The sequence below is a fragment of the Phyllobates terribilis genome, unplaced genomic scaffold, assembly GCF_046119375.1.
Source record: "Phyllobates terribilis strain yellow unplaced genomic scaffold, ASM4611937v1 Scaffold_3__8_contigs__length_932513732, whole genome shotgun sequence".
Lineage (NCBI taxonomy): Eukaryota > Metazoa > Chordata > Amphibia > Anura > Dendrobatidae > Phyllobates > Phyllobates terribilis.
The window spans coordinates 316061793-316074619 of NW_027362763.1; the positions used below are offsets into that span (position 1 = coordinate 316061793).

The 12827-nt window shown below is 40.8% G+C and overlaps 1 protein-coding gene across 22 annotated transcripts in view; it reads right to left on the reverse strand.

Moving 5' to 3' along the window:
• DLG1 (discs large MAGUK scaffold protein 1) overlaps positions 1-12827 on the reverse strand; it is a 279892-nt gene that overhangs the window by 99513 nt on the left and 167552 nt on the right. For all 22 annotated transcript variants that reach the window (XM_073675022.1, XM_073675021.1, XM_073675018.1 and 19 more), the window contains one exon: positions 7607-7660. In XM_073675022.1, coding sequence (XP_073531123.1) covers positions 7607-7660 — 54 coding nt within the window. The remainder of the gene's footprint in view (positions 1-7606; positions 7661-12827) is intronic.

The following is a 12827-nucleotide window of genomic DNA, read 5'->3' on the forward strand; positions in this document are numbered from 1 at the left end:
AAATCCACAGCGATGGTTCATTTACACAACAGGTTTTCGCTGTAGCACGTGATGAGATTTCATGAAGTTCACAATGCTGCTACTGTAATATAAAGCAATTTTAGGGATGTATACACGTGGTGTATACATCCCTAAAAGATACCCTAAGGGTACTTGCACATGTTAAGCATTTGGTGTAGACATTTCTGGCAGGAAAAACGCAGCAGCATAAACGCATGTTTTTGAATGCAGATTTTTCCCCGCTCATTGGCACGGGTGAAATGTGCAGGAATAACGCTGGAAGAATCGACATCCTGCAGATTTAAATCTGCCAGTAACAAATAAGAGACTTCAAGATTAGCGTTCACTTTCCTTGAATCCAAAAACCCTTCAGGTTTTTGTGACAAATCTGCACTGAAAAAAAAAAAAAAACCACAACGTGTGCACACAGCCTAAATGTTTGTATTCCTTAACAGTAGAGCAGCAAAGTGGCACACACCAATCAATGAATTCTACACAGTGTGCCATATAATATACTGAATAATTTACCTTCCTGTACAAATTAAAACTGGAATCACAGAAACTAAGACTGGCAAACCCTGGCAAGGATGCGCCTATGACAGGTCAAGAACGATGCCAGCATATAGATAAGTTTGACGATAGATAATGGTGGTGCGGTTAATCAGCAGCTGACCACAACACAAACTCCTTTTCACTGTTTTAACTTAAGCTGATTTGAAAACGGAGCCAATCTGCACGTCAGCACATCTGCAAGTTCTCAATTCACCACCACTCGTCTTTAGGATTATTCTGTTGGAGAAACCACCTGGAAATTCTCCTTCCAAAAGCTAAAGTTGCCGTGAAGTCAACATATAAAAGATATACAGTCAGATGTTATTGCTGCTGCAACTCTTGCCAGCCAACCATTGTGAGAATGACATGTGATACTACACAAATTTCTAACGAAACCACTGGGAAAACATCCAACCCATGGGGGATACAACTTCACAAATACTAAAAAAAAAGCTTTTGTTTCTAAAGTAATAACCAGCGGCTTCGATACTATTGCTTGAGTCCTGATCTGCAGCTAATTATCTTCTTGATTCATTCAGGGTTTTAAATGGTGTGCTTCACTCTACAGTATTTCATTTTTATTTATTTTTTTTAAATACCCAGTTGTTTGCAAACTTTACATGAAACAAGTATGTGGAAGATTTCTTCACATAAAATAGGGGCAGAGAGCCAGATACCAGCGCCGTGTAACTTAGGGTAGGGTCACACTTAGGCCACGGCCCCACTATCAGTATTTTGTCAGTATTCGGTCAGTATTTTTTCTCAGGAGTAGGAGCCAAAACCAGGTGAGGAACAATCAGAGAAAAGGTATAATAGAAACAAGTCACCAATTCTGCATTTATCACCCACTCCTGGTTTTGGCTTCCACTCCAGAGAAAAAATACTGACCGAATACTGACCAGATACTGATAGTGGGGCCGTGGCCTTACACAGTGCTCTGCATATAGCACTACATTGGACTTTCTGGCAGAATTCCAAAAAAACTGAATTCTGAAAGTAACCCAAAATATAGCACCAACCGAGCCACTCTGTTAAATGAAGCCAATGGAGTCACTTTATGACCTCCCTGTCCTGGCAGTAGTCATATTTTTTTTTTGACAAGCACAAAATGTGGCCGAGCAGAATTTCAAAGGAAGGGGGGGGGAGTGGGGAGGACACAAATATTTTATCATCTTATAGATTTCATAATTAATAAAGAAGTTTAAGATTGTCAGTACAAGATCAAGGAGACCAGGGACTGGCTGCAGCAGTCAGGTGCTACAGTTGTAATGTCATCGCTGCAACAGTGTTGAAGACTGGAGCAACGGCTGAGATGCAGAACTGGGACGACAAGGGGTAATAAGGCTCTTCTTTTTTCTTTATATATCTACAATATAATCGTACAAGCGTCCCTCTGTCTGAAGCCTCTATAGACTGAGCAAGCGTGACGCGCCTACGCAGTCTGGACCCCACAGAGGAACGCAACCATATCCTAAACGAGGAGTTTGGGATCAGGATTGTGGCCCGGAGATCGCGGTATGCGCAAGCACTGAGCACATACCGCGATCTCCGGCCCCCTAACAACTCACCTATCCAGGAGACCCCGCTGTGTCTTCAGGCCGGTAGCCGGGAGATGAATGCGCAACAGGAAACGGCACATGTGCATAGCACTATCCAGCGCCATTTTACTGAAGATACATTTGCAGTGTGTCTTCAGCAAAATGGCCCCGGACAGAGCGTTATGGGCACGCACGTACTCCGGCGCCACACTCCTCCCCCCGGCCTCCGACAGAATGGGACACAGCACTGGAGCACAGGGAAGAAAGGTGAGTATAAGTGTTTATTTTTTTTGTATGTGTGCAGCGTGATGGGGATGAGCAGTGCGGGGTGCCATACATACCAGGATTGGGCGGTGAGTGGGTACCATACAGACCAGGATTAGGGGGTACCATACATTCCAGGATTAGGGGGTGAGGGGGTACCATACATACCAGGATTAGGGGGTGAGGGGGTACCATACATACCAGGATTGGGGGGTGAGGGGGTACCATACATACCAGGATTGGGGGGTGAGGGGGTACCATACATACCAGGATTGGGGGGTGAGGGGGTACCGTACATACCAGGATTAGGGGGTGAGGGGGTACCGTACATACCAGGATTAGGGGGTGAGGGGGTACCATACATACCAGGATTAGGGGGTGAGGGGGTACCATACATACCAGGATTGGGGGGTGAGGGGGTACCATACATACCAGGATTGGGGGGAGAGGGGGTACCATACATACCAGGATTGGGGGGTGAGGGGGTACCATACATACCAGGATTGGGGGGGGGGGTGAGGGGGTACCATACATACCAGGATTGGGGGGTGAGGGCGTACCATGCATACCAGTATTGGGGGGTGAGGGGACCATGCATACCAGGATTGGGGTTTGAGGGGACCATGCATACCAGGATTGGGGGTTGAGGGAACCATGCATACCAGGATTGGGGGTTGAGGGGTGCCATGCATACCAGGATTGGGGGTTGAGGGGTGCCATGCATACCAGGATTGGGGGTTGAGGGGTGCCATGCATACCAGGATTGGGGGTTGAGGGGTGCCATGCATACCAGGATATGGATGTTGAGGGGTGCCATGCATACCAGGATAGGGGGTTGAGGGGTGTCATGTATACCAGGATAGGGATGAGGGGTGCCATGCATACCAGGATAGGGATGAGGGGTGCCATGCATACCAGGATAGGGATGAGGGGTGCCATGCATACCAGGATAGGGATGAGGGCAGCACATAACAGGATGGGGGAACAGGATTGGGGAGCAAAAATACCAGGATAGGGGCAGCACAAATACCAGCATGGCAGACAATATAACATTAAAAATGCTCGCCACCTGGGCGTTGAACGGGTTCAATACCTAGTGCTAGTATAATATATACAGACACATATTATAATATATAAATATATATATATATATATATATATATATATATATATATATATATATATATATATATATATATATATATATATATATATACACATACACACACACACACACACACACACACACACACACATACATACATACATATACACAGTGCAGACCAAAAGTTTGGACACACCTTCTCATTTAAAGATTTTTCTGTATTTTCATGACTATGAAAATTGTACATTCACACTGAAGGCATGAAAACTATGAATTAAAACATGTGGAATTATATACTTACCAAAAAAAGTGTGAAACAACTGAAAATATGTCTTATATTCTAGGTTCTTCACAGTAGCCACCTTTGCTTTGATGACTGCTTTGCACACTCTTGGCATTCTCTTGATGAGCCTCAAGAGGTAGTCACCGGAAATGGTTTTCACTTCACAGGTGTGCCCTGTCAGGTTTAATAAGTGGGATTTCTTGCCTTATAAATGGGGTTGGGACCATCAGTTGTGTTGTGCAGAAGTCTGGTGGATACACAGTGGATAGTCCTACTGAATAGACAGTTAGAATTTGTATTATGGCAAGAAAAAAAGCAGCGAAGTAAAGAAAAACGAGTGGCCATCATTACTTTAAGAAATTAAGGTCAGTCAGTGCGAAAAATTGGAAAAACTTTGAAAGTGTCCCCAAGTGCAGTTGCAAAAACCATCAAGGGCTACAAAGAAACTGGCTCACATGAGGACCGCCCCAGGAAAGGAAGACCAAGAGTCACCTCTGCTTCTGAGGATAAGTTTATCCGAGTCACCAGCCTCAGAAATCGCAGGCTAACAGCAGCTCAGATTAGAGACCAGGTCAATGCCACACAGAGTTCTAGCAGCAGACACATCTCTTCAACGACTGTTAAGAGTAGACTTTGTGCAGCAGGCCTTCATGGTGAAATAGCTGCTAGGAAACCACTGCTAAGGACAGGCAACAAGCAGAAGAGACTTGTTTGGGCTAAAGAACACACAAGGAATGGACATTAGACCAGTGGAAATCTGTGCTTTGGTCTGATGAGTCCAAATTTGAGATCTTTGGTTCCAACCACCGTGTCTTTGTGCGACGCAGAAAAGGTGAACGGATGGACTATACATGCCTGGTCCCCACCGTGAAGCATGGAGGAGGAGGTGTGATGGCGTGGGGGTGCTTTGCTGGTGACACTGTTGGGGATTTATTCAAAATCGAAAGCGTACTGAACCAGCATGGCTACCACAGCATCTTGCAGCGGCATGCTATTCCATCTGGTTTGCGTTTAGTTGGACCATCATTTATTTTTCAACAGAACAATGACCCCAAACACACCTCCAGGCTGTGTAAGGGCTATTTGACCAAGAAGGAGAGTGATGGGGTGCTACGCAAGATGATCTGGACTCCACAGTCACCAGACCTGAATCCAATCGAGATGGTTTGGGGTGAGCTGGACAGCAGAGTGAAGGCAAAAGGGCCAATAAGTGCTAAGCAACTCTGGGAACTCCTTCAAGATTGTTGGAAGACCATTTCCGGTGACTACCTCTTGAAGCTCATCAAGAGAATGCCAAGAGTGTGCAAAGCAGTCATCAAAGCAAAAGGTGGCTACTGTGAAGAACCTAGAATATAAGACATATTTTCAGTTGTTTCACACTTTTTTGTTAACTATATAATTCCACATGTGTTAATTCATAGTTTTGCTGCCTTCAGTGTGAATGTACAATTTTCATAGTCATGAAAATACAGAAAAATCTTTAAATGAGAAGGTGTGTCCAAACTTTTGGTCTGTACTGTACATACATATATATATATATATATATAGATAGATGTGTATGTATATGTGTGGGTGAATTGAGATATGTATGTATGTATGTATGGGAATAGAAATATATATACACTATGTGCAGAATTATTAGGCAAATGAGTATTTTGATCACATGATACTTTTTATACATGTTGTCCTACTCCAAGCTGCATAGGCTTGAGAGCCAACTACCAATTAAGTAAATCTGGTGATGTGCATCTCTAATGAGGAGGGGTGTTGACTAATGACATCAACACCCTATATAAGGTGTGCTTAACTATTAGGCAACTTCCCTTCCTTTGGCAAAATGGGTCAGAAGAGAGATTTGACGGGCTCTGAAAAGTCCAAGATTGTGAGATTGCTGCATCCCTCTGCAAGACGTCTTGAAATTTCCAAACTATTGAAGCGTGATCACCGAATAATCAAGCGTTTCATGACAAATCGCTAACAGGGTCGCAAGAAGCGTGTTGGCCAAAAAAGGCGCAAAATAACTGCCCAGGAATTGAGGAAAATCAAGCGTGAAGCTGCCAAGATGCCATTTGCCACCAGTTTTGCCATATTTCAGAGCAACAACGTTACTGGAGTATCAAAAAGCACAAGGTGTGCGATACTCAGGGACATGGCCAAGGTAAGGAAGGCTGAAAAATGACCACCATTGAACAAGAAACATAAGATAAAACGTCAAGAATGGGCCAAGAAATATCTTAAGACTGATTTTTCAAAGGTTTTATGGACTGATGAAATGAGAGTGACTCTTGATGAGCCAGATGGATGGGCCAGAGGCTGGATCAGTACAGGGCAGAGAGCTCCACTCCGACTCAGACGCTAGCAAGGTGGAGGTGGGGTACTGGTATGGGCTGGTATCATCAAAGATGAACTTGTGGGACCTTTTCGGATTGAGGATGGAGTGAAGCTCAACTCCTAGACCTACTGCCAGTTTCTGGAAGACAACTTCTTCAAGCAGTGGTACAGGAAGAAGTCTGTATCGTTCAAGAAAAACATGATTTTCATGCAGGACAATGCTCCATCACATGCATCCAACTACTCCACAGCGTGGCTGGCCAGTAAAGGTATGAAAGAAGAAAAAATAATGACATGGCCCCCTTGTTCACCTGATCTGAACCCCATAGAGAACCTGTGGTCCATCATAAAATGTGAGTTCTACAGGGATGGAAAACAGTACACCTCTCGGAACAGTGTCTGGGAGGCTGTGGTGGCTGCTGCACGCAATGTTGATCGAAAACAGATCAAGCAACTGACAGAATCTATGGATGGAAGGCTGTTGAGTGTCATCATAAAGAAAGGTGGCTATATTGATCACTCATTTCTTTGGTTTTTGTTTTTGCATGTCAGAAATGTTTATTTCTAAATTTTGTGCACTGATATTGGTTTACCTGGTGAAAATAAACAAGTGAGATGGGATTATATTTGGTTTTTATTAAGTTGCCTAATACTTCTGCACAGTAATAGTTACCTGCACAAACAGATATCCTCCTAAGATAGCCAAATCTAAAAAAAACCCCACTCCAACTTCCAAAAATATTAAGCTTGGATATATATAAGTCTTTTGGGTTGATTGAGAACATAGTTGTTGATCAATAATAAAAATAATCCTCTAAAATATAACTTGCCTAATAATTCTGCACACAGTGTGTGTGTGTGTGTGTGTGTGTGTGTGTGTGTGTGTGTATGTGTGTGTGTGTGTATATATATATATATATATATATATATATATATATATATATATATATATATATATACACGCAAATATACTTGTAGGGTATGGGATTGGTAAGCGAGTAGATTTTTTACTTTCAGCACACAGTAGGCCTGCCTCTAAAACAAACAAGCAAAAAACAAAAACAACCCCTAAAAATGGTCAAGTAAAAAATTAATGTCTTCATGACATCATTCAGAGATATGTTTTTCACCTGTCTTATCTGTGGTTTTCATGAATAGAATACGTGCCCATTACAGTCTATTGAGCTGTTCATATGGGAACTTTTTTTTGCGGTGTGTCCACAAAAAGTGTCACAGACACATGCCTGTTTTTATCGGCGTCATGGATGAAAATAACCCATACAAGTCTGACTCTGTGAAAATCCCAGACCGCACATGGTTGGCTTTGGAATTTATTTTTACATACGTGAAAAGCACGGATTACACGCTTATGGTAAAAACTGACAAAACTGTTGAAACTGTTTTTTGAACTTCTGAATGAGGCCTTAGAGTCTAGCAATGCATTTAAAAAGGCTTTTCTTAACCCTCCATAATGTGAAAAAATGTATTCACAGTAGACATGAAAAAAAAACAAAATGTTCTCACAAGACTTACATAAGGTGGGGTGTCCAGATTATCTGTATTTACAATCACAGGTGGGGGATTTGCCTAGAGAAAAAGAAAATATAAGTGACATAAGTGTATTCTCAAAAATGCAGAACAATTTAAGCAGATTAAAAAAAAAAAGAACAACAGAAACTGGTCAAGGCGCTCGTTTTAAGAAAATATCATCCAAACCTTTATTTATGTAATCTGTTGCTCCTCGACCGAAAAAAAGCAGTATTAATTCCCATGAAAGGGAGGCTAAGGTGCTTTGGATATTCCAAAACACTTTCTGAGCCTCTATTCACTACCTAGGACCACCTTCTGCTTCATGGACAGCTGCCTAGGACCACCTTCTGCTTTATGGACAGCTCACTGGTTGTTTAGTCAAGTCAATAAGCCATCAGTCAGGCATGGAATAAAGGCAGAAGGTCAGGAACTGCTTATGCCTGTCCAAAGCAAATGAACCTCCCTTGCATCAGAATTAATACTGCAATTTATTCGGACAGGGAGCAACAGACCACATAAATAAAGGTATGGATGATATTATGTTTTAAAGAACATCATCACCATATAAACAGTTGGGGGCAGTGGATTGTGCTGACAGATTCCCATTAACCCCTTCCTGACACACCAGGATCTGCCTCTAACAGCAGCTAGTGCCACCAAATACTGTTAACCACTTAAATGCTGATGTCAATATACTACAGTAGCATTTAAAGTGTACAGATTTGGGGTCGCGCTGCTACACATACCCATCGCCCACCTCCCCTCTCTCGCAACCTGATCACAGGGTGCCAATGTGTTGCCATGACTGTTGAAGAACCCTGTACCTGTCATGATGGTACTCCTATGAAAACCAGCCTGTGGCTGCGCTTCATAGGAGACCAAGATTTTCACTATATATAGTAATACTTTGGTAATGCAATATTCAGTATAAGCAATTGCGCGGCCACAGATTCAAGTCCTCTAAGGGTACTGCTAATTTAAAAAAAAAATAATAATTATTAACTCCTTCACACCCCAGTCTGTTTTCACCTTACTGACCAGGCCAAATGTTACAATTCTGACCAGTGTCATTTATGTGGTAACAACTCTGGAACGCTTCAACGTATCCCAGTGATTCTGAGATTGTGTTTTCATGACCCATTGTACTGTATGTTAGTGTTAAATTTAGGTTACTTTTTTTTTGCATTTATTTGTGAAAATATCGGCACTTTGGCAAAAATTTTGCAATTTTCAAACTTGAAATTGTTATATCCTTAAACCGGTTACTCATGCTGTACAAAATAATTTATATACAACATTTTCCAGATATCTACTTTACATCAGCATCAATTTTGAAACTATTTTTGTGAGCAAGTTAGAAAGCTTTAAAGTTTATCAGCAATTTCTGACTATTCCAACAAAATTTACAAAATCATTTCTTTTTTTAGGGACATTACGTTTGAAGTAACTTTGAGGGGCATTTATGGCAGAAAACACCCAAAAGTGACACTTTTAAAAACTGCACCCCTCAAAATGCTCATAACCACATTCAATAAATATATTAACCATTTTGGATGCTTCACAGGAATTAAAGCAATGTGGAAGGAAAAAAATGAACATTTTAATTTTTCCCCACAAAAATGTTCATTTAGCCCCAAATTTTCCAATTTTACAAGGATAACAGGAGAAAATGAACCATGCAAGTTATTGTGCAATTTCTTCCGAGTACGTCGATACCCCATATGTGGAGGAAAACTAATGTTTGGGCACACAGCAGGGTTCAGAAGGGAGGGAGCACCATTTAACTTTTGGAATGCAAAATTGGCTGGAATAGATAGCGAATGTTATGTCGTGTTTACAGAGTCCATGATGTGCCTAAAAAGTAGGAAACCACCAACAAGTGACCCCATTTTGAAAACTACACCCCTCAAGGAGCTTATCTAGAGGTGTGGTGAACATCTTGAACACATAGGTGCTTCACAGAATTTTATAACGTTGAGCCGTGAAAATGAAAAGATGCAACATTTTTGAGGGAAAAAGGTTTGTGTCAGCCCAAAAGGTTTCCTTTTCACAAGGGTAACCAGACAAATTACACAACAAATTGTATGATCCATTTTCTCCTGAGTACACAGATACCCCCCCAATATGTGGTTGAAAAAACCTGTTTGGGCGAACGGCAGGGATCGGAAGGGAGGGAGCCAATTGAATTCTGTAGCTCAATTTTGGCTGGAAAGGATGGCGCATGCAATGTCACATTTGAAGAGCCCCTGACATACCAAAACAGGAGAAACCTCCACAAGTGACATCATTTTGGAAACGACACTTGAGGAATTCATCTAGGGGTGTAGTGATCATGTTTAACTCTCAGGCAATTCACAGAATTGTATAACATTGGGCCCAAATTTTCAATTTTCAAAAGGGATAATAGGAAAAAATGGACCATACAATTTGTTACACTTTGTTGTTCTCCTGAGTATGCTAATATCTCATGTGGTCAAAAACAACTTTTGAGGCACAGTGCAAAGCTTAGAAAGGATGGAACGCCATACTGTAGTGCACATTTTGCTGGAATGGTTTGAGGGTGCCTTGTCACATTGGCAGAGCCCCTGAGGTGCCAGAACAGCAGAACCCTCTCCTCCCCCACCCGCCTACTATAAGAAACCTCATTTTACAAACTACACCTCTCAATGAATTCACCTAAGTGTGCAGTGATCATGTTGACACCACGGGTGTGTCACATAATTTTATACCAAATGGCAGTGAAGAAGAAATAATTACATTTTTACCACAAAAATTTTGTTTCAGCTCCAGATTTTACATAGTCACATGAGGAAATGGGTAAAAATGGCACTAAAATTTCTAACACAATTTCTTCAGAATGTGGCAATATTACATATGTGGCTGTACAGTACTGCTAAGCCATACGGCGAGACTCGGGAGGGACAGAGAGCTATTTTACTCTTAGATAAATTATTGTAGAATAGTTTGCAGACTCCATATATGACGCTATTAAGATGAAACCCCTGAGGGATCCATTCACTATAATGAGGAAGCAGAGTTACTCTGGACTTTATCTGGCCTCTGTCTAGCAGTGTCTTTCTTTCCAGAGGTGTATAAAACTGTGGCCGACGGCACTTTTATGCTCACTTAACAAGAAGAACACAGCAAAGATCATAGGCCAGACGGCGTCCACAGCGTCTCCATCTGCCTCATTATAGGGAATTTTTTGCCAGGGGTTCTGCCAGAATCACGTATCTCAGAGATTTACATGGAAACTCCGGTGTAAGTGCTCAGCGCAGGATAAATGTGACCCGAGCCTTACTGCGATCTTTGGGAGGCAGAATGAACAGAATCAACAGCAGGTGAAGAATTGGTTTTATTTATTTTTTACGCCGTTCCTAATGCGGTATAAGTGATTAGGCGACTTTATTCTTTGGGTAGGTGCGATTACAGCGATACCAGATTTATATCGGTTTTTTATGTTTGGCTGTTGTCACACTAAAAGATGCTTTTTTTCCCTCTAAAACAAAGTTTTTGCATAGACATTTAGAGAGCTATAATTTTTCTATATTTCTGCCAACAGTCATGTGAAAGCTTGCTTTTTTTTGCGGGACGAGTTGATGTTTTTATTGGTACCATTTGCGGTCACAACATTTTTGATCGCTTTCTATTCCGATTTTTGGGAGGCAGAATTAACAAAAACTAAACAATTCAGGATTTTTTTTTATTTTAATGTCGTTCACCATGTGGTAAAAATGATAAGATAACTTTATTCTTCAGGTCAGTATGATTACAGCGATATCACATTTATATAATTTTTTAAAAACTATTTTATAGAAAAAAGAATTGTTTTTGCTTCACTTTATTCTGAGATCTATAACTTTTTTATTTTTCCACTGAAGGAGCTGTATTGTTGGCTTGTTTTTTTGAGGGACAAGATGACGTTTTGAGAGATATTTTTACTTACATTCAACTTTTGACACGTTTTATTCCACTTTTTGTTCAGCGGTATGATGAAAAAGCATAGTTTTTTGCCTTTTTTTTACGGTAGTCACTGAAGGGGTTAACTAGTGGGACATTTTTATAGGTCGGGTCATTCCGGATGCGGTGATACCAAATATGTGTACTTAGTTTATTTTTGTTTTTACATAAATATATGTATTTATTGGATTAACATTTTTTAATTCTTTGTTTATTTTGTGATTTTATTAAAATATTTTTACAATTTTTAAAAATTTATTCTTTCCTTTTACACCTTGTCCCAGGAGGCACACGGGGAGGAGGCATGTCAGCTCCTATTCTGAGCAGGAACTTGTTGGCCACCGCACCTGGGAGATCGTACAGCCATCTTTTGGCACGAGGTCATCATGGGAACCAACTGCACAAAGCAATCGCATTGTGCTGTTCGGAGCAGAGAGGGAGCGGCATGAGAGGGGTTGAACAACCACGAACGGCACAAGCACTGATCGCGGGCATTGCCGCAAGGTGTCAGCCCTCATAGCACTGACACTCGCTTTTGATCGTGCCGGTGCTTGGAGTGAACAAGCGTGTAACATGTATGGCAAGTGTTGTGAAGGGGTTAAAAAGTTTGAATCCCCTTCTCCCAGCCCCTTAAAAAATGTAAATAAAATAAAAATACATATATGTGGTATCTTTGTGTCCATTAAAGTCTGATCTATCAAAATATAAAATTATTTAATCTGATCAGTAAATAAAAATAAAAAAAATAAAAATAGTATTAATACTCCAAAACGGTATAAATAAAACGTCATCTAGCCCCACAAAAAAACAAATCCTCACTGCTCCATCGAACGAAAAAAAGTTACTGGTCTAGAAAAATGGCGACACAAACAAAATGTGTTTTTTTTTTTTTTTTACAAGTTTGGTGTCACAGTAATCATACTGACCTCGATAACATGATAACAACTCATTTTTACCAAACAATTAATATGATGTAAAAACAAAACCCCCAAAAACCTGCAAAATTTCATTTTTTTTTTATTTTTCTGCAATTTTCTGGCACTTGAAAATTTCTGTTTTCCAGTACACTGAATGGTGAAATGACTGGTGCCATTCAAAACTGCAACTTGCCCTGCAGAAAAAACAAGCCCTCACATGTTTATTTTGACAGGCAAATTAGAAAGTTATGGCGCAAAACCTTTGCAAAAAAACCTGCAGTTTTTCATGGAATTTTTTTCCAGGTGTTCATTAAGTTTTATAATAAAAAATCCTGCAGAGAAAAAAA